This window comes from Oncorhynchus mykiss, chromosome 13 (assembly GCF_057628025.1).
Source record: "Oncorhynchus mykiss isolate SJ-2025 chromosome 13, ASM5762802v1, whole genome shotgun sequence".
Classification (NCBI taxonomy): domain Eukaryota; kingdom Metazoa; phylum Chordata; class Actinopteri; order Salmoniformes; family Salmonidae; genus Oncorhynchus; species Oncorhynchus mykiss.
In genome coordinates this window covers 52,323,871-52,346,370 of record NC_143034.1, presented here as the reverse complement: position 1 = coordinate 52,346,370, position 22,500 = coordinate 52,323,871, and the positions used below count along the sequence as shown (strand labels likewise).

The window sequence follows — 22,500 nt, the reverse complement described above, 5'->3', positions numbered from 1 at the left end:
AAACACTTGAGTAAATTAGGGATTCATAGTATATAGAAAGCAGGTGTGGTTCCTGAGTTAATTAAGCACTTAACATCCCATCATGCTTAGGGTCATGTTTAAAAATGCTGGGCAGGCCATTATTTTGGCTCACATGTCTATGCCCAAATAAGATGACAATGCCCTGAGTGGTCACTGAATAGTTTGATGAGCAAGTGTTTTCCACCACCGTCAACAAAACATCAAATGATGGAATTTCTCATGGAAGAATGGTGTTTCATCCCTCCAATAGAGTTCCAGACACTTGTAGAATCTATGCCAAGGTTCACTGAAGCTGTTCTGGCTCAACACCCTATTAAGACTAGAGGTCGACCGATTATGATTTTTCAATGCCGATACCGATTTTTGGAGGACCAAAAAAAGCTGATACTGATTAATCGTCCAATTTTTATTTTTTTGTTGTAATAATGACAATTACAACAATACTGAATGAACACTCATTTTAACTTAATATAATACATCAATAAAATCTATTTAGCCTCAAATAAATAATGAAACATGTTCAATTTGGTTTAAATAATGCAAAAACATTAACGTTTGAGTTCCTTGCTCAGAACATGAGAACATATGAAAGCTGGTGGTTCCATTTAACATGAGTCTTCAATATTCCCAGGTAAGACGTTTTTAGGTTGTAGTTATTATAGGAATTATAGGACTATTTCTCTCTATACCATTTGTATTTCATTAACCTTTGACTATTGGATGTTCTTATAGGCACTTTAGTATTGCCAGTGTAACAGTATAGCTTCCGTCCCTCTCCTCGCTCCTACCTGGGCTCGAACCAGGAACACATCGTCAACAGCCACCCTCGAAGCAGCGTTACCCATTGCTCCACAAAAGCCGCGGCCCTTGCAGAGCAAGGGGAACAACCACTCCAAGTCTCAGCGCGAGTGACGTTTGAAACACTATTAGCGCGCACCCCGCTAACTAGCTAGCCATTTCACATCGGTTACACCAGCCTATTCTCGGGAGTTGATAGGCTTGAAGTCATAAACAGCTGCTGGCAAACGCACGCAATGAGAGGCAGGTGGTTAGAGCGTTGGACTAGTTAACTGTAAGGTTCCAAGATTGAATCCCCCGAGCTGACAAGGTAAAAATCTGTCATTCTGCCCCTGAACGAGGCAGTTAACCCACCGTTCCTAGGCCGTCATTGAAAATAAGAATGTGTTCTTAACTGACTTGCCTAGTTAAATAAAGATTAAATAAAGGTGTAGGAAAAAAAAGAGAAAAAAAATCGGCCAAATTGGTGTCCAAAAATACCGATTTCCGATTGTTATGAAAACTTGAAATCGGCCCTAATTAATCGGCCATTCCGATTAATCGGTCAACCTCTAATTAAGACACTTTATTTTGGTGTTTCCTTTTGGCTGTTACCTGTATGTTGCGTAATGAGAGGGATACAGTACACCGCTGCACCTTGGTATGATGTGTGTAGGAGAGTGGGAGAGTCTGTGGATTTGCTTGACAGAATGGCATGATACGTAAACAGGTAGATGCAAACTGTGTGCTCCGAAATGTCACGGGTCCAAAGTACAGGATTTACAACGTCCTTTCAACATTTCTCAAAAATCCTTCAACCGAATCGTTCTACTTGTTTCTCTCTCGCTACTGCACGTGGAAAGGTAAAGTATGAAATATTAAGTGGAGAAATAATAGAGAACCGTCTGTTAGAAATGCCATGTAAATCAGAGGCAACCTTTGCACCGACACAAAGCCTATGGAATATGCTGCATAAATTATAAACCATTTACAAAGTGACTGGAGAATGTGTCCTCTTGACTGTTTAGGATGGTATAGGTATGCATGACAATGTACATGTGGGGTATTTGTGTGCAAACGTGTATACTGTACCATCCTACACACGTTGACAACGGCGACACAGAGACTCACACAAGCATATGTAATGTGTTGCCATGGTACCCACAACCACCAAGATTTCCAAGCCAATCTGCTGCGTTGCTATGGGAACCATAATCTCACAGAGAGAGAGAGAGAGAGAGAGAGAGTGATAGAAGAGGGGAAAGAGAGGGGGTAGACAGGCCATATTTCTCTCTTCACTTCACTTCTACCCCCTGTTTCTCTCCATCTCTGTAACGATACTGTTCTTTGCTGTGAAATGTGTTTAACTTTCCTGCCTATGTCACCTTCTCCCACTCACTGCCCTCCTGGCTCTCTCTCTCTCAGTAAAATCACCACACACCTATATACACCCCTTCCTCTTAGTCAACGCATAAAGCCCAGGGGAGGACGGGTCATTAACGCACACAGGCCACATGTCAGATTATGTAGATACAGTACGGTGAACACACAGGCCACATGTCAGATTATGTAGAATCAGTACGGTGAACACACAGGTCACATGTCAGATTATGTAGATACAGTACGGTGAACACACAGGTCACATGTCAGATTATGTAGAATCAGTACGGTGAACACACAGGCCACATGTCAGATTATGTAGATACAGTACGGTGAACACACAGGTCACATGTCAGATTATGTAGAATCAGTACGGTGAACACACAGGCCACATGTCAGATAATGTAGATACAGTACGGTGAACACACAGGCCACATGTTAGATTATGTAGAATCAGTACGGTGAACACACAGGTCACATGTCAGATTATGTAGATACTGTACGGTGAACACACAGGCCACATGTCAGATTATGTAGATACAGTACGGTGAACACACAGGCCACATGTCAGATTATGTAGAATCAGTACGGTGAACACACAGGTCACATGTCAGATTATGTAGATACAGTACGGTGAACACACAGGTCACATGTTAGATTATGTAGAATCAGTACGGTGAACACACAGGTCACATGTCAGATTATGTAGATACTGTACGGTGAACACACAGGTCACATGTCAGATTATGTAGAATCAGTACGGTGAACACACAGGCCACATGTCAGATAATGTAGATACAGTACGGTGAACACACAGGCCACATGTTAGATTATGTAGAATCAGTACGGTGAACACACAGGTCACATGTCAGATTATGTAGATACTGTACGGTGAACACACAGGCCACATGTCAGATTATGTAGATACAGTACGGTGAACACACAGGTCACATGTTAGATTATGTAGATACAGTACGGTGAACACACAGGTCACATGTCAGATTATGTAGATACAGTACGGTGAACACACAGGTCACATGTCAGATTATGTAGATACAGTACGGTGAACACACAGGTCACATGTCAGATTATGTAGATACAGTACGGTGAACACACAGGTCACATGTCAGATTATGTAGATACAGTACGGTGAACACACAGGCCACATGTCAGATTATGTAGATACAGTACGGTGAACACACAGGCCACATGTCAGATTATGTAGATACAGTACGGTGAACACACAGGTCACATGTCAGATTATGTAGATACAGTACGGTGAACACACAGGCCACATGTCAGATTATGTAGATACAGTACGGTGAACACACAGGCCACATGACAGATTATGTAGATACAGTACGGTGAACACACAGGCCACATGTCAGATTATGTAGATACAGTACGGTGAACACACAGGTCACATGTCAGATTATGTAGATACAGTACGGTGAACAAACAGGCCACATGTCAGATTATGTAGATACAGTACGGTGAACACACAGGCCACATGACAGATTATGTAGATACAGTACGGTGAACACACAGGCCACATGTCAGATTATGTAGATACAATACGGTGAACACACAGGCCACATGTTAGATTATGTAGAATCAGTACGGTGAACACACAGGTCACATGTCAGATTATGTAGATACAGTACGGTGAACACACAGGTCACATGTCAGATTATGTAGATACAGTACGGTGAACACACAGGCCACATGTCAGATTATGTAGATACAGTACGGTGAACACACAGGCCACATGTCAGATTATGTAGATACAGTACGGTGAACACACAGGTCACATGTCAGATTATGTAGATACAGTACGGTGAACACACAGGTCACATGTCAGATTATGTAGATACAGTACGGTGAACACAAAGGCCACATGACAGATTATGTAGAATCAGTACGGTGAACACACAGGTCACATGTCAGATTTTGTAGATACAGTACGGTGAACACACAGGCAATATTGTGAAATATTGATTAGGAGGTTTTAATAAACTAACCCTGATTTTAATTTTGAAAAACAGAATATATGGAAAATGACAACAGGGTCCATATTGCCTGTGTGTGTGTGTGTGTGTGTGTGTGTGTGGGTGTGTGAGAGAGACAGAGTGAGAGATGGAGAGAAAGAGAGAAATAAAGACAGAAAGAGAGAGAGAGAAAGAGAGACCAGCAGTCTGACCCAGTTCCATTAAAGCCCCATCATAAACAGGTACCATTTTACATCCATCGCCCAAAAGCTCTGTGAAGTAGCCCACTTCCATCCCCATAACAGATACTCAGCAGGAGTTTATGGACTGCAGCTGCCTTCTGACTGGACCTGGCAGAGGTCACTCCAAAGACCATGCAGGGTCAAAATACTGCTCAAGCATTTGTCTTCTCCAATAGACAAACTACCGCAGACCTACATTTCCACAACACTTAAAAGCACTTGACCCCTTTTCCAACACACTGCTCATTTCTAACATGTAACCTGTTCCTGTTGAGGTGGGTCAGAGTCAGCTTTGTTAGACCATGATCCAGGTGCCTTCAGGTTCCACTAATGGAACGGTCCATACTATCCTCTACCAGTGCGTAAAAGTACAGGTAAAAGTCATTCAATGTATTCCATGTTGTGTTCCTACTGACTCCAACATGATTCTCTTATAAGAAAAGAAAATATCCATTCATTTAGAATTTTAAAAAACACACCACTTGTCACGACTTCCACCGAAGTTGTTCCCTCTCCTTGTTCGGGCGGCGTTCGACGTCACCGGCTTTCTAGCCGCCACCGATCCATGTTTCATTTTTCCTTTTGTTTTGTCTGTTTACACACCTGTTTCCCATCTCATAATTATGTTCCTTATTTAACCCTCTGGTTTCCCTTTCTGCTTTGTGCGTGATTGTCTTTTGTGTATTCCGGTGCGTTGGATTTTGTGTCCCGTTTTGTCCTGGTTTGGAACAGGATTTTTGTTTCATGTTTTGGATTGAGTAAATCAGTCTTTCTTTTACTCTTACCTGTGTCCTGCACCTGACTCCTTCGCTATCTTCTAGATAGACTCTGACACCACTCACATATGATACCTTATACCGGTGTCCTAGATCCTTGACAAATACCTCGGGCAAATACAGGATTTTCATTTAGTTTTTCCACACATGACTTATAGCACCAATCAGGTCCCCTAACTCTCCAGGATTCAATAAGTGAAAAACCCTGAAGGGAAGTCCAGCAAGGTATCAACATACGTGTTTCCTAGTTCAGCTCGAGTCCCACAGAAAGACTATGTGTAAGTGGCCATAGACTTCTTTATCTTTTTTTATCCGACACATTAAAAAAGACAATAAAATGAGGATACGTAGTCATATAGGCTGTTATAGGTCTGATAACCCCTGGCATCCCACCAGGCTGCTCTCATAGCCCCATGGTGCCGTATCTACCACATGAGAGGAAGCACTGATTGGGTTAGCAAGAGTCTATCTGACTATCTGTGGGCTTCCTGCTAATCAGCTCATTGACCCCCTGAAGACAGAGGTTATCAACAAACAGGTTTAGTTCAAGTAAAACCAGAGCCCGATCTGAGACCAGTTCAGCATGATTTAATCAAATGCACAGCCTAGTTGATTATGAAACAGTGGGTTAGAGTCGGCTGGGGAGAGTATTACAGAAGGCAAATATACCGGGGAAAGTAGCTGTGCCGTTATCTAAAAGCACTGGGCAGGGACAAACAAATAGGGCATAATGTAAGAGGCCTACGCTGAAATGACACCTCACAGCTTCCTGTGAGACAATACAGCAGGCAGAGCCTCCGAAGTGAGCTAGACTCAGTTAGGCTTTGAACTGCAACCAGAAATGCTTGTGCGAGAGAAAGCTCAGAGCATCCCCAGGTGCTGCTGTGATACAGCAACAGAAATAGCACTCGGCCGCTCCCAACAAGCCCCGAATCAGTGGAGGAAACAGGATTTTTGTAAGCAGCCAAACCCACTTTGGTGTCCCAACAGGATGCCCAACAATCCCCCAACACATAGAGGCAGAGTGGCAAAACACAGAGTAGGGTGGAACTGCCCCGGAATGCAATACCCCACTCAGTTCCACAGAGCAGCGCAACGGGCTACAACGGGCTACTGTTCTCAGACTGAAACGCCACTGGGACCAATTAAAACGCGGCAGAACGCTCCGCATCACAACCAGTTCAAAAGGCCCAGCAGAGGAAAGGAGAGGGTCTGGGTGTGGGGGTGCAGCACGGGGAGGGGGGCTGTTTTGAGAGGGAGATGTGTGTGTATGTGTGTGTTACTCTTTGTGTGTGCAGATGTTGAAAGATTTCAAAGGGTTGATAGGTGATCCGCCCCAGATTTACCTGAGCACCTCATTTGGGTTCCCAGCAATGGGCCCCTTCTTGTCCGTGGCCCCGTGGCACTCAGACTTCATCAGGGTGTGTGCCCCCCTGTCGAGCATCATGGTGGAGGTTGCCATGGCGATGACAGCCACCCCATCGCGCACGCGAGCCTCCAGGCCGTAGTCCCACTCGTCATACGACACAGAGATTAAACCTGCAGAGAGACAGAGAGAGAGAGAGAGATGAGAAGGAGGGGGTGGATAGAGAGAGCAAGAGAGAGAGAGAAATGAGGGAAGAGGCAGAAACAGATAGAATGATGAAAATAGGAAGAAAGGGAGAGCAGAAAGAGAGAGATCCATGACATACAGTCGACAGAGGAGACAGTAGGGAGATAGAGAGGGAGATAAGAGGGAGATAGAGAGGGAGATAGGAGGGAGATAGAGAGGGAGATAGAGAGGGAGATAGGAGGGAGATAGGAGGGAGATAGAGAGGGAGATAGGAGGGAGATAGAGAGGGAGATAGAGAGGGAGATAGAGAGGGAGATAGAGAGGGAGATAGGAGGGAGATAGAGAGGGAGATAGAGAGGGAGATAGGAGGGAGATAGGAGGGAGATAGAGAGGGAGATAGGAGGGAGATAGAGAGGGAGATAGAGAGGGAGATAGAGAGGGAGATAGAGAGGGAGATAGGAGGGAGATAGAGAAAGAGAATAGAGGAAAAGGGGTTATGCACTCAAGGGGTTAAACACACTGTGAGGCGTGTGCCACACACCACTGACAGTCACACCTCTCCTCTCTTCTCAGTCAAACTGCATCCTCACGCCCTCTCTGGCCCGCTTGACAGGGTCTGGCCAATCCATTACCAGGCAACTGGACAGAAATAGACAGACAGCATCCAACCTGTAGACCCACGGGGCTCTGGGATGACAGCTCAGTCTCTCCAGGACCATATCTAATGTCACACTCTGTTGACACTTTCTCAAGGCTTTTATAGTCACCCTACAAAAATGATATTATAGAACTAGAGTGTGTGCATGCTAGTGGAAATGGTTGGTTGGTAGCCAGTGGGAACTGTCCATCTCAGGACATGAGGAAAATCTCACAACGACTTAGACAACCTCATCTCCCTTAGCGATGGGGGTAAACAGGAAGTGGGGGACAGTGGCGTTGACTTGGAGGTGTATGAGCACTTGTGCTCTGAGATCCAGACCCCTTGTCCTTCCATTTGAACTGCAGTAGTCCTCTACTCCCCGCCCCTCCTTCTCGTTCTAACTGTTGATTGGAGGACCTTATTACAAAACCCCGCAATTGGTGCCAGACAGCTCATCATTGTCTGTGATGTAAGATTAGGAGGGTCACATGCTAAATACGTTAGCAATATCTGTGTGTCACGAGATGTGTGTTTAAGTGAATTGAGAAAGAGAGAGGGATAGAGGAAGGGGGAGGGATAGAGGAGGGGGAGGAGGAGAGAGGGATAGAGGAGGGGGAGGAGGAGAGAGGGATAGGGGAGGAGGAGGAGAGAGGGATAGAGGAGGAGGAAGAGGAGGATAGAGGGATAGAGGAGAGAGAGAGAGGGATAGAGGAGGAGGAGGAGGAGGAGGAGGAGGAGGAGGAGGAGAGAGATGGATAGAGGAGGAGGAGGAGAAAGAGGGATAGGGGAGGAGGAGAGAGAGGGATAGAGGAGGAGAGAGAGGGATGGAGGAGGAGGAGAGAGAAAAGGATAGAGGAGAAGGAGGAGGAGGAGAGAGGGATAGAGGAGGAGGTGGAGGAGAGAGGGATAGAGGAGGAGGAGAGAGGGGTAGAGGAGGAGGAGAGAGAGAGGGATAGAGGAGGAGGAGGAGGAGGAGGAGAGAGAGGGATAGAGGAGGAGGAGGATAGAGGGATAGAGGAGGAGAGGAGAGAGAAAGAGAGGGATAGAGGAGGAGGAGAGAGAGAGATAGAGGAGGAGAGAGAGGGATAGAGGAGGAGGAGGAGAGAGAGAGGGATAGAGGAGGAGGAGGAGAGAGAGATAGAGGAGGAGGAGAGAGGGATAGGAGGAGGAGGGGAGAGAGAGGGATAGAGGAGGAGGAGGAGGAGGAGGAGGAGGAGAGAGAGGGATAGAGGAGGAGGAGAGAGGGATAGAGGAGGAGGTGGAGGAGAGGGGGATAGAGGAGGAGGAGAGAGGGGTAGAGGAGGAGGAGAGAGAGAGGGATAGAGGAGGAGGAGGAGGAGGAGGAGGAGGAGGAGGAGGAGGAGGAGGAGGAGGAGGAGGAGAGAGAGGGATAGAGGAGGAGGAGGATAGAGGGATAGAGGAGGAGGAGGAGAGAGAAAGAGAGGGATAGAGGAGGAGGAGGAGGAGGAGGAGGAGGAGAGAGAGGGATAGAGGAGGAGGAGGATAGAGGGATAGAGGAGGAGGAGGAGAGAGAAAGAGAGGGATAGAGGAGGAGGAGGAGAGAGAGAGGGATAGAGGAGGAGGAGGAGGAGAGAGAGGGATAGAGGAGGAGGAGGATAGAGGGATAGAGGAGGAGGAGGAGAGAGAAAGAGAGTGATAGAGGAGGAGGAGGAGGAGGAGGAGGAGAGAGAGGGATAGAGGAGGAGAGTGAGGGATAGAGGAGGAGGAGGAGAGAGAGGGATAGAGGAGGAGGAGGATAGAGGGATAGAGGAGGAGGAGGAGAGACAGGGATAGAGGAGGAGAGAGAGGGATAGAGGAGGAGAGAGAGGGATAGAGGAGGAGGAGGAGAGAGAAAGGGATAGAGGAGCAGGAGGAGGAGGAAAGAAGGATAGATGAGGAGGTGGAGGAGAGAGGGATAGAGGAGGAGGAGGAGAGAGAGAGGGATAGAGGAGGAAGAGGAGAGAGAGAGAGATAGAGGAGGAGGAGAGAGGGATAGGAGGAGGAGGGGAGAGAGAGGGATAGAGGAGGAGGAGAGAGGGATAGAGGAGGAGGTGGAGGAGAGGGGGATAGAGGAGGAGGAGAGAGGGGTAGAGGAGGAGGAGAGAGAGAGGGATAGAGGAGGAGGAGGAGGAGGAGGAGGAGGAGGAGAGAGAGGGATAGAGGAGGAGGAGGATAGAGGGATAGAGGAGGAGGAGGAGAGAGAAAGAGAGGGATAGAGGAGGAGGAGGAGGAGGAGAGAGAGGGATAGAGGAGGAGGAGGATAGAGGGATAGAGGAGGAGGAGGAGAGAGAAAGAGAGGGATAGAGGAGGAGGAGGAGAGAGAGAGGGATAGAGGAGGAGGAGGAGGAGGAGAGAGAGGGATAGAGGAGGAGGAGGATAGAGGGATAGAGGAGGAGGAGGAGAGAGAAAGAGAGTGATAGAGGAGGAGGAGGAGGAGGAGGAGAGAGAGGGATAGAGGAGGAGAGTGAGGGATAGAGGAGGAGGAGGAGAGAGAGGGATAGAGGAGGAGGAGGATAGAGGGATAGAGGAGGAGGAGGAGAGACAGGGATAGAGGAGGAGAGAGAGGGATAGAGGAGGAGGAGGAGAGAGAAAGGGATAGAGGAGCAGGAGGAGGAGGAAAGAAGGATAGATGAGGAGGTGGAGGAGAGAGGGATAGAGGAGGAGGAGGAGAGAGAGAGGGATAGAGGAGGAAGAGGAGAGAGAGAGAGATAGAGGAGGAGGAGAGAGGGATAGGAGGAGGAGGGGAGAGAGAGGGATAGAGGAGGAGGAGGAGAGAGAGAGGGATCGAGGAGGAGAGAGAGAGGGATAGAGGAGGAAGAAGAGAAGAGAGGGATAGAGGAGGAGGTGGAGAGAGAGAGAGAGAGGGATAGAGGAGGTGAGATACTGTTGCTCTAGAGTGCCACTTAAGGAACGCATCAGTGGAATTACCTATGAGGATTGGAGGCCATCAAACATGGCCGAAAGTGTGCCCGTTACCAAATTAGCATGTTAGCCTGCACCTTGGCTTCACACTGAACCATCGCAAACACCAGGCCTTAACTATATCGCGTACCACATTATTCTTACTTCCAATTAGTTATGAATTTAGTGAGACAATTCACATTCTGGAGGTTACTGTAAGGCCTATACTGTCAATTCATCCAACAGTGATGAACTAAAGTGTTGATTTCGACAGTTTGACACAAAACACCCTTAAATCATGCAGTATCTGCCATCTGTCACATACTAATGTGCAGGACAAACCTTCTTAAGGGACAGTTAAAACCTGCAGAAAAACATGTTCATTACCTCGCCCACTCGACCATCACACATCATATGATTTACATAGCTAACATGGTAATACATTATTAAGGGCCATATCCATCAACGATTTACAATGATTTATTGTAAATCATGCAGAAATATTAATGTAAGATTTTGCACCCAAAAATGTGCATTGTGTGCATGAATTTCAGATTAGGTTTTGATCCGTACCAGCTACCTGGTCCCACATATTCCCAACTATAAATCAACATCAAAACAGCAACCAATCATAGACTTTAAATAGAGATAAATCACATAGAACTTATTCCAAACCAACCTGTAGGGAACTCGGCAGGGATCACTTCAGCGTCCCCAGCTACCAGTGAGGGGACGATCCAGGTGTAGCCGTAGCCCGTGATCCCTACGGAGTGGGCCACTTCGAAGATGGTGTTGGCCTCCTCCTTAGTGCAGTACAGCAGGATGACGGGGCTCTGCAGCTTCTTCAGCTGGTTCTGGATCTTAGAGTCTCCATCGTCCACTGACATGTCCAGCAGCAGAACCTCCTCCAGCTCCCAGCCCACAAAGCTGTTCTCTATGGTGCTCCGGATCTACAGGGTAGAGGGAGGGACGGGGGGACCAGGGAGGAAGAAGTAGGTGGGTGAGAGGTAGGGTCGGTATGATAATCTGTCATATTGAGTTATCACAATATGTGTTCAACGACATTGAGGAAGACAGAGGCGTGTGAGAGGGCTGAAGGGCCATTTGACAGGGCCAATCTGATTTCTCTCAACGCAACAGTATTTAAATACCTACTGACACTTCCTGACTACATGAACAAGTTGAGATTAGCCGCCGGTTTAGTAGTTGCCTTCCTATCACTATCCTAGAAGTTAAGACGATAAGTCCACGGTGACGTTACAATCTGCTCATGGACTGCCTGGTGGCACTATTCAAAGGAAGGAGGGAAAAAGAGAGAGCTACCCTGTCGTGAGGGCGTGTATCGGTGAGCTACCTTGGTGACAAAGTCCAGGTATCCGGGGTAGTATGTGGTGACGATGGAGAAGATGTACCAGTCGTACTCCTCCATGATGTTGAGCATGACCGAGGCCTGCTGCTCGATGGACGGGCCAAACTGGAAGAACATAGAGTTGTCATCCTGGGGAACAGAAGAGTGGAGGTCAGTAATGCTATGTTACATGTCCACATTGAATATTGAACTGGAGAGGAGGCGTCTAGACAACACTCTGCAGTTGTTTCCCAATACTGTATGTGTGTGTGTGTGTGTGTGTGTGTGTGTGCGGCCATGTTTCTGTGTGTGTCAGTGTGTGCGTCAGTGTGTAAAAACATGGCGTGTCTGTCAGCATGGCAGGGTATTGAAATCTCTTTGGCTTAGGAATCCGTGCTTCACTCAACATCAAAGCCTAACCTCTACAACCCAGGGGACGCACATGGGTTGATCCGTTACCTTGTTTCCACATGAATGAGATCAGACTAAACCACTGAAAAGGCACAGCAGAAAGGGGTGAATAAGTATGCTGTGTGTGTTTGCCACTTATATATGATATATCATACAGGTACATAATAACTGTGAATAAGCACTATATTCCACAACAGTATATTCCACAATAGTATATTCCACAACAGTATATTCTACACGTCTAAGTCAGTGTAAATGTCCACTGTCCCCTACTCTCCACTAAGCCATGATTGACCCTCTAGCCCTCCTCCATGTGTCCCTCTACACACTACCTTCATCCCACCTCATCCCCTTTTTCCACTTTCTGTCTCCTGTCCCTCTCTCCTGTGATCTCTCTCTATCTCCTCTCCCGCTCCCTGTCCCATTTATTCCAGTGAAATTACTGCCGGGACACAGTTATAATTGAATTTCCAGCCCCCCTCCTCCACACGGTCCCCTGCAGCTCCCCTCCTCTCTTTCTAAGAGCAGTGTTAATGTACTGGCCCATGCAGTCATTCAGAGAGCCAGAGGTCCGCAGAATTTTCATTAGCAGAAAAAAAAGAGGAGCAGAAAAAAAAGAGAGAGAAAAAAGACCCAGATAAAGACTGGCTTCATTTACAGCAACAATAATTAAGGTCAGTCCGAATTATCACCTCCCTGAGCGCTGGGGTATCGATTAGCACACATTAAAATGCCTGAGGAGGGAGTGTGTCCCTGTCTGTCCCAAGCAGCCACTGCAGTCTACTGTACTGGACCGTAAGACAGAGGCTAAATAATAAGGGGAGAGAGGGAACAACACTGAGGGATAAAGGGAGAGACAGACAGAGACAGAGAGAGTAGGCTGGGTGAGGAACGAAGAGGGTTAAAGAGAGAGACAGACAGAGACAGAGAGAGTAGGCTGGGTGAGGAACGAAGAGGGTTAAAGAGAGAGACAGACAGAGACAGAGAGAGTAGGCTGGGTGAGGAACGAAGAGGGTTAAAGGGAGAGACAGACAGAGACAGAGAGAGTAGGCTGGGTGAGGAACGAAGAGGGTTAAAGAGAGAGACAGACAGAGACAGAGAGAGTACGCTGGGTGAGGAACGAAGAGGGTTAAAGAGAGAGACAGACACAGACAGAGAGAGTACGCTGGGTGAGGAACGAAGAGGGTTAAAGAGAGAGACAGACAGAGACAGAGAGAGTAGGCTGGGTGAGGAACGAAGAGGGTTAAAGAGAGAGACAGACAGAGACAGAGAGAGTACGCTGGGTGAGGAATGAAGAGGGTTAAAGAGAGAGACAGACAGAGACAGAGAGAGTAGGCTGGGTGAGGAACGAAGAGGGTTAAAGAGAGAGACAGACAGAGAGAGAGAGAGTAGGCTGGGTGAGGAACGAAGAGGGTTAAAGAGAGAGACAGACAGAGACAGAGAGAGTAGGCTGGGTGAGGAACGAAGAGGGTAAAAGAGAGAGACAGACAGAGACAGAGAGAGTAGGCTGGGTGAGGAACGAAGAGGGTAAAAGAGAGAGGAATTGACAGAAAAGAGGGAGGGAGAGAAATTAGTCAGAGAGAGCAATGGAATCCTGAGAGAAGGTGAGTATGGAGGGAGGGAGGGAGGGGGGTCTATGGTAACAATGAGGGCAGCAGGTGAGTATGGAGGGAGGGGGAGGGAGGGGGGTCTATGGTAACAATGAGGGCAGCGGGTGAGTATGGAGGGAGGGGGAGGGAGGGGGGTCTATGGTAACAATGAGGGCAGCAGGTGAGTATGGAGGGAGGGGGAGGGAGGGGGGTCTATGGTAACAATGAGGGCAGCAGGTGAGTATGGAGGGAGGGGGAGGGAGGGGGGTCTATGGTAACAATGAGGGGAGCGGGTGAGTGTGGAGGGAGGGGGAGGGAGGGAGGTCTATGGTAACAATGAGGGCAGCAGGTGAGTATGGAGGGAGGGGGTCTATGGTAACAATGAGGGGAGCGGGTGAGTATGGAGGGAAGGGGAGGGAGGGGGGTCTATGGTAACAATGAGGGCAGCGGGTGAGTATGGAGGGAGGGGGAGGGAGGGGGGTCTATGGTAACAATGAGGGCAGCGGGTGAGTATGGAGGGAGGGGGAGGGAGGGGGGTCTATGGTAACAATGAGGGCAGCGGGTGAGTATGGAGGGAGGGGGAGGGAGGGGGGTCTATGGTAACAATGAGGGCAGCGGGTGAGTATGGAGGGAGGGAGAGGGAGGGGGGTCTATGGTAACAATGAGGGGAGCGGTTGAGTATGGAGGGAGGGGGAGGGAGGGGGGTCTATGGTAACAATGAGTGGAGCGGTTGAGTATGGAGGGAGGGGGGTCTATGGTAACAATGAGGGGAGCGGGTGGCTGGTGGGCTGTGACCTGGTACAGACTGCAGAGTGAGTGAACAGCAGTGGGCCAGCGAGTCAGGGCAGCGCCAGCCACAGCTGCTAACCCACAGCCGATTGGTGCTGTCAGAGACAGACAGGATGTACATGTATGTCCTCCTCTCAGCAGCACCCAGAAGCCCTGACAGTAGTGAGGAGGGGGAATAACCGATTCAGTTACATATCGCTATATTATTTCTTGACAATATTATATTGATACTTTGACTCCAAGTATCAATTTGTAAAAATAGGAAATATATGTATTTTTTTCTAGGTAGCGTTAGCTAGCGCTAGTCGGCTGTACCTGCGCCAAAACTGGTATTTTTCATCCTGTAGCTTGTTCTCCATCTTCCTTTTAAAAAGTGAGCCACCATTTCTTCAGCACTTTTATTTCCATGACTAACCACAACTCATTTTCTCATGATCTCTCTCTCTCTGTAGCAGACATATAGTGAGCAATATGTTTGGAATATAAAATCACAATAAAATCGCAGTATGGGATCACAATACATATAGAATCATGGGAATCGCAATACATATCCTTTCAGCACCTAACATTGTATCGTGAGGTCCCTGGCTATTACCAGCCCTACCTGACAGAGCCGGAGATAGTTCCTCTTTCTGCCTGGCTGCCTGCCCCACAGCTGCCCAATGAGAGAGCTCACACACTCACCAAGCAGCCATTTGACTTGGAGGGAGAGAGTCAATAACTCAGGTATTTCAATTACACACGCAGGGACACACCAATGCCTACAAAGAAATTGAGCTTCTCCCAGCCCTGCCTCTGAATACGTGCATACAGGCACAACCTGTATGCAAGAGGCAAAAATACACAGGGATACATTCATGCACTATATGCACAGCGTAAGGAGTACAGTATGTTATGTACACTGATTGCACACAAACAGATCTGGGACAAAGTTACCTACAGTACAGCATATACAGTATAGCATATACATACAGTCCACGCCACCCCAACCCACACAAGTATTTAATGTACATTGTATTCCGTATGTGGGTGTGCTCTGCATTACTGCAAGCCTGTAAGAGTACCTGGTCTCCATGCCTCAGCACCAATATAGATTTTTTGCCGTTTTGAAGAATGTTCAAGTGTATTTGATTTTTTTTCATAACCACCATTGCTGTTTTTCTACTTGTGTGAGTGTGCTGTCTGCTCCAAGGTTTTGACAATGCATATTTCTATCCTGCCTATAAGGGGTTCTTTGAACATGAGCGAGGGGAGATTGCTATTGACTGCTGCTCTGCACTGCCTGATGGGTAGAGATGCAAGAGCGAGGCAGGAGAGCAAGATGGAGAGAAAGAGAGGAGAGCAAGAGGGTGAGAGAAAAAGCAAGCAGGAGAGAGAGAGCGAGAGAGAGAGAGAAAGAGAGAGAGAGGGGTTGGGGAGAGAGAACAGCTGGGTCTTGCTAGAAGACTAGCTTGTTTAAAATCTACAGTGCAAGATACATACACAACACAATGCATGAAGTACATAATAGCTAACAGAATTGTCCAATCAAACACGCTGATATGAACACAAATAATGCATGCACTCAGAATACATATTCAAAATGATTTAAAAAAAATGTCATGAACATGTTCACTCACTTGTCTCATTCTGTCCCTCTCTGTCTCTCTCCAGCTCTCTCACTCACACAAGTATTATCTCTACCTCAATTAGACCTGCCTCTCTTCCCCTCTCTTCCCCCCTTCCTCCCTGCTCTCATGCTTCATCATCATATTTCTTATCATAAAAACCTCCTTATCTTTAATCAAGCACATGCAGACTTAATTAGTTCTCACATTTGTCAGACCATCACCTAATTAGCGCTGACCTTATTCTAACTACTTTTTGAACCCTAATTTATAAATCCCAGGTCTTGATTAAAATATTTGGCTAATTTTGCCCCTAACATGATTGTGATTATAATGTAACCAGCCGTCACAGCAGCCCTTCCAGGGAAAAGAGAAGAGGAACCAACGGAAGACCAAAGAAAAAAACGGAGAGCTCTTTGTTTTGCCTTTCGACACGAGACGTTAGCTGACTGAAACCCGAACCACTTAACTCACACAGATCGTTTCTCTATGGCGCATTTCTTGTCTAACTTTAGACGGCAACCCACTGAGGGCTGCAGCAGTCTGACGTCTTTCCACCCATTACCAGCTCTGTCTTAATAAAAAGTCTGCAGAAATACTGACCAGCCCACAACATCTCCTGTGGTCATGACATGCACTCAAAACCCCCGTCTTACAGTAGGTTAGTCCTGTGGTCATGACATGCACTCAAACCCCCCGTCTTACAGTAGGTTAGTCCTGTGGTCATGACATGCACTCAAACCCCCCGTCTTACAGTAGGTTAGTCCTGTGGTCATGACATGCACTCAAACCCCCCGTCTTACAGTAGGTTAGTCCTGTGGTCATGACATGCACTCAAACCCCCCGTCTTACAGTAGGTTAGTCCTGTGGTCATGACATGCACTCAAACCCCCGTCTTACAGTAGGTTAGTCCTGTGGTCATGACATGCACTCAAACCCCCCGTCTTACAGTAGGTTAGTCCTGTGGTCATGACATGCACTCAATCCCCCGTCTTGCAGTAGGTTAGTCCTGTGGTCATGACATGCACTCAAAACCCCCGTCTTACAGTAGGTTAGTCCTGTGGTCATGACATGCACTCAAACCCCCGTCTTACAGTAGGTTAGTCCTGTGGTCATGACATGCACTCAAACCCCCGTCTTACAGTAGGTTAGTCCTGTGGTCATGACATGCACTCAAACACCCCGTCTTACAGTAGGTTAGTCCTGTGGTCATGACATGCACTCAAACCCCCCGTCTTACAGTAGGTTAGTCCTGTGGTCATGACATGCACTCAAACCCCCGTCTTACAGTAGGTTAGTCCTGTGGTCATGACATGCACTCAAAACTCCCATCTTACAGTAGGTTAGTCCTGTGGTCATGACATGCACTCAAACCCCCGTCTTACAGTAGGCTAGTCCTGTGGTCATGACATGCACTCAATCCCCCGTCTTACAGTAGGTTAGTCCTGTGGTCATGACATGCACTCAAACCCCCGTCTTACAGTAGGCTAGTCCTGTGGTCATGACATGCACTCAAACCCCCCGTCTTACAGTAGGTTAGTCCTGTGGTCATGACATGCACTCAAACCCCCGTCTTACAGTAGGTTAGTCCTGTGGTCATGACATGCACTCAAAACCCCCGTCTTACAGTAGGTTAGTCCTGTGGTCATGACATGCACTCAAAACCCCCGTCTTACAGTAGGCTAGTCCTGTGGTCATGACATGCACTCAATCCCCCGTCTTGCAGTAGGTTAGTCCTGTGGTCATGACATGCACTCAAACCCCCCGTCTTACAGTAGGTTAGTCCTGTGGTCATGACATGCACTCAAAACCCCCGTCTTACAGTAGGTTAGTCCTGTGGTCATGACATGCACTCAAAACCCCCGTCTTACAGTAGGTTAGTCCTGTGGTCATGACATGCACTCAAACCCCCCGTCTTACAGTAGGCTAGTCCTGTGGTCATGACATGCACTCAAAACCCCCGTCTTACAGTAGGTTAGTCCTGTGGTCATGACATGCACTCAAAACCCCCGTCTTACAGTAGGTTAGTCCTGTGGTCATGACATGCACTCAAACCCCCCGTCTTACAGTAGGTTAGTCCTGTGGTCATGACATGCACTCAAACCCCCGTCTTACAGTAGGTTAGTCCTGTGGTCATGACATGCACTCAAACCCCCCGTCTTACAGTAGGTTAGTCCTGTGGTCATGACATGCACTCAATCCCCCGTCTTGCAGTAGGTTAGTCCTGTGGTCATGACATGCACTCAAAACCCCCGTCTTACAGTAGGCTAGTCCTGTGGTCATGACATGCACTCAAAACCCCCGTCTTACAGTAGGTTAGTCCTGTGGTCATGACATGCACTCAAAACCCCCGTCTTACAGTAGGTTAGTCCTGTGGTCATGACATGCACTCAAACCCCCGTCTTACAGTAGGTTAGTCCTGTGGTCATGACATGCACTCAATCCCCCTGTCTTACAGTAGGTTAGTCCTTTGCAGGCGGCCAATGTCATTCCTTTGCTGCACGTCCCCTCTCTCTCTCTCTATTTCTCTCTTTCTCTCTTTCCCTACCTCTCTCTCTGCCCTCATCCTAAATTACACCTGTCCTCTTTCTCCGCCACACCAGGCCCTGAGCCATGGTCATGCTGTGGCCGCGTCTCGCCACTTCACACTCAGACGTCGCTGCGCTAACAGACACTGACTCCCCGTGCCAGCACCCACAGAGCTGGAGGTAACACCAGGTTTGCCTCAATGCTTTCACTCTCACACACACAGGCGGCAGAGCAGGGCAGGACAGGGGCAGTGGTCAGCTTCCGCCCCTAACCCTTTACCCAGAACACATCCCCACCTCATGGACAGCTCAGACAGGTCAACTAGGTCTCTGTGTGAGCGAGTGTCTGAGTTTCTATGTGTTCTTTTTCAGGCAACATGTAAGCACGCTCTCCGTCACTGTCAGTGTGAAAAGATCACCCGCTTTCTCCTTTTTCTCCCTCCCTCGCAGCTCCTCCTTACCCGTGCTCCCACCAATTAGCACGATTAAAATTCAAATCTGCTTTATTGGCATGACAGGAGTATTTCCAAAGCGGAACATGTTACAAGACAGGGTAAGACAATAAGCCAATCTACACAGTCCCTCCTCCTTCCCTGGCTGCCTCTCACTCTCGCTTTGTCACTGAGCCTCCCAAGACCCCTCCTCCTTTTTAAATCACTGATACCACAACAGTCCCCTTGCCATGCCATATTCAGGTCGCTTGTCCTGTGTGTGTGTGTGTGTGTGTGTGTCTGTGTGTGTGTGTGTGTGTGTGTATGTGTGTGTGTGTGTGTGTGCCCTCGTTCTGCCAGGCGTGACACTGGCACACTAACGTGCCCTTGGGCCGTGGCTGGCTGACAAAACTCCTACAAGGCATGTGTCTGCTGTGGCTTTTTAGGTTCTGGTGGGAGAGCATCCAACCTGCCACTGGACTCATGAATTGTTAAGAGCATCAGTCCCTTGTTAACTCTCTGACTTGGTCTGACTCCGTCTGTGAAGTGGGACAACAGGACAAGCATCTCTTTCCACCTCTCATCCTTCCCTTTTTCTGTCTCCCTTAGTCGGGAGACAGACATTTTTTTATTTAACTAGGTAAGTCAGTTAAGAATTCTTATTAACAATGACGGCCTACCCCGGCCAAATCCAGACGACGCTGGGCCTATTGTGCGCCCCCCTATGGGACTCCCAATCACGGCCTGATGTGTTGCAGCCTGGATTCAAACCAGGGACTGCAGTGACAGCTCTTGCACTGAGATGCAATGTCTTAGACTGCTGCGCCACTCAGGAGCCCGTGGAACCCACCAACAGTAAAAAACAATATAGAGAAGTATTATTGGAGAGAGAGAACAGACAGAACATAGTGAGAGACAGAGAGGAAGAGGTTGTCGTTACTGCACTAGCTGTGTGTTAACACTGGAGCAGTACATGTAGAACCATGTCATGCCAATAAAGACTCTTTTGAACCTGAATGTGAGAGGGAGGGAGGGAGGGAGGGAGGGAGGGAGGGAGGGAGGGAGGGAGGGAGGGAGGGAGGGAGGGAGGGAGGGAGGGAGGATTAAAGGAGACTGCTTTATAGTGATGTGCTGCTGATCTAGTGTTCAACTGCTTTGGCAACACAGCAGTCATGCCAATAAGCCAATAAAGTTCACCTTTGAACTGAATTTGAAAGAAGAACAGAGGGAGAGCGGGAGAGGGGCGAGAGGAAGAGATAGCACGAGAAAGGGTAGGGAGTGAAAAAGAGGGTTACTTTGTTATAGCTGGCATGAAGTGGGACAATGTAGAATGAAAGGAAATGATGTAAAACATTGAAGAGATCCTTCCAAAACTGTATAGCTATGATAAAAAGTTGAGTGACGAGGACTTGACCCCAGTAGATATACTTGTTATATTATCATCATATCAGGGTGCTTTCAACAGCAGACTGGTAGGTTCATTTCCTGCAATGGGCCACATACAGCATACTGAATATGTGTTCACTTCAAATCGCTTTCCATGGCAACAGAATTACACTCCGATTTCTATAAAATGTATGCCAAACAAAAAACATTGATTTCAAAGTTTAACAAACTATACAACAATGACTTCTTTGAACAATTTACACAGTAAATAAATAAAAAACATTTACTGGGAAAACTGTGCAGATGCAAAGTTTGGTAACAGAATCTCCCTCAGTTTTATTCTGTTACCAAACTTTGTATTTGCACAGTTATTCCTGTAATTGTGTCTTTGTTACATTTTCAGTGGAAATTGTTAAAAGTGTGACTTGTCCATAGAGTTCTATGGTTTGTTAAACCTTAACGTCGATGGTTTCTGTTTGATATAAAGTTGAAGTCAGAAGTTTACATACACTTAGGTTGGAGTCATTAAAACTTGTTTTTCAACCACTCCACACATTTCTTGTTAACAATAGTTTTGGCAAGTAGGTTAGGACATCTACTTTGTGCATGAGACAAGTCATTTTTCCAATAATTGTTTACAGACAGATTATTCCACTTATAATTCACTATATCACAATTCCAGTGGGTCAGAAGTTAACACACACTAAGTTGACTGGGCCTTCAAAAGCTTGGAAAATTCCAGACAATTATGTCATGGCTTTAGAAGCTTCTGATATGCTAATTGACATCATTTGAGTCAATTGGAGGTGTACCTGTGGATGTATTTCAAGGCCTACTTTCAAACTCAGTGCCTCTTTGCTTGACATCATGGGAAAATCAAAAGAAATCAGCCAAGAACTCCACGACTCTGGTTCATCTTTGGGAGGAATTTCCAAACGCCTAAAGGTACCACGGTCATCTGTAGTATGCAAGTATAAACACCATGGGAACACGCAGCCGTCATACCGCTCAGGAAGGAGACGCGTTCTGTCTCCTAGAGATGAACATACTTTGGTGCGAAAAGTGCAAATCAATCCCAGAACAACAGCAAAGGACCTTGTGAAGATGCTGGAGGAAACAGGTACAAAATTATCTATATCCACAGGAAAACGGGTCCTATATCAACATGACCCGAAAGGCCGCACAGCAAGGAAGAAGCCACTGCTCCAAAACCGCCATAAACTGCACATGGGGACAAAGATCGTACTTTTTGGAGAAATGTCCTCTGTTCTGATGAAACAAAAATAGAACTGTTTGGCCATAATGACCATTGTTATGTTTGGAGGAAAAAGGGGGAGGCTTGCAAGCCGAAGAACACCATCCCAACCGTGAAGCACGGGGGTGGCAGCATCATGTTGTGGGGGTGCTTTGTTGCAGGAGGGACTGGTGCCCTTCACAAAATAGATGGCCTCATGGAGGAAGGAAAATTATGTGGATATATTGAAGCAACATCTCAAGACATCAGTCAGGAAGTCAAAGCTTGGTCGCAAATTGGTCTTCCAAATGGACAATGACCCCAAGAATGCTTCCAAAGTTGTGGCAAAATGGCTTAAGGACAACAAAGTCAAGGTGCTGGAGTGGCCATCACAAAGCCCTGACCTCAATCCTATAGAAAATGTTTGGGCAGAACTGAAAAAGCGTGTGCGAGCAAGGAGGCCTACAAACCTGACTCAGTTACACCAGCTCTGTCAGGAGGAATGGGCCAAAAATCACCCAACTTATTGTGGGAAGCTTGTGGAAGGCTACCCAAAACGTTTGACCTAAGTTAAACAATTTAAAGGCAATGCTACCAAATACTAATTGAGTGTATGTAAACTTCTGACCCACTGGGAATGTGATGAAAGAAATAAAAGCAGAAATAAATAATTTTCTCTAATATTATTCTGACATTTCACATTCTTAATATAAAGTGGTGATCCTAACTGACAGATTTTTACTAGAAGTAAATGTCAGGAATTGTGAAAAACTGAATTTAAATGTATTTGGCTAAGGTGTATGTAAACTTCCAACTTCAACTGTACATCAGCGTAATTCTGTTACTATGAAATTTTCCCAAAGCGACTTAAAGTTAGCACATATTCAGCATGCTGTATGT

General features: G+C 47.1%; 1 protein-coding gene across 1 annotated transcript in view; it reads right to left on the bottom strand.

The window, feature by feature from the left end:
* LOC110485181 (glutamate receptor ionotropic, NMDA 2B) overlaps nt 1-22,500 on the bottom strand; it is a 120,600-nt gene that overhangs the window by 28,058 nt on the left and 70,042 nt on the right. The window contains exons 4-6 of the mRNA XM_090196594.1: nt 11,632-11,775; nt 10,957-11,227; nt 6,531-6,723 (exon numbers count right to left, since the gene is read on the bottom strand). Coding sequence (XP_090052720.1) covers nt 6,531-6,723; nt 10,957-11,227; nt 11,632-11,775 — 608 coding nt within the window. The remainder of the gene's footprint in view (nt 1-6,530; nt 6,724-10,956; nt 11,228-11,631; nt 11,776-22,500) is intronic.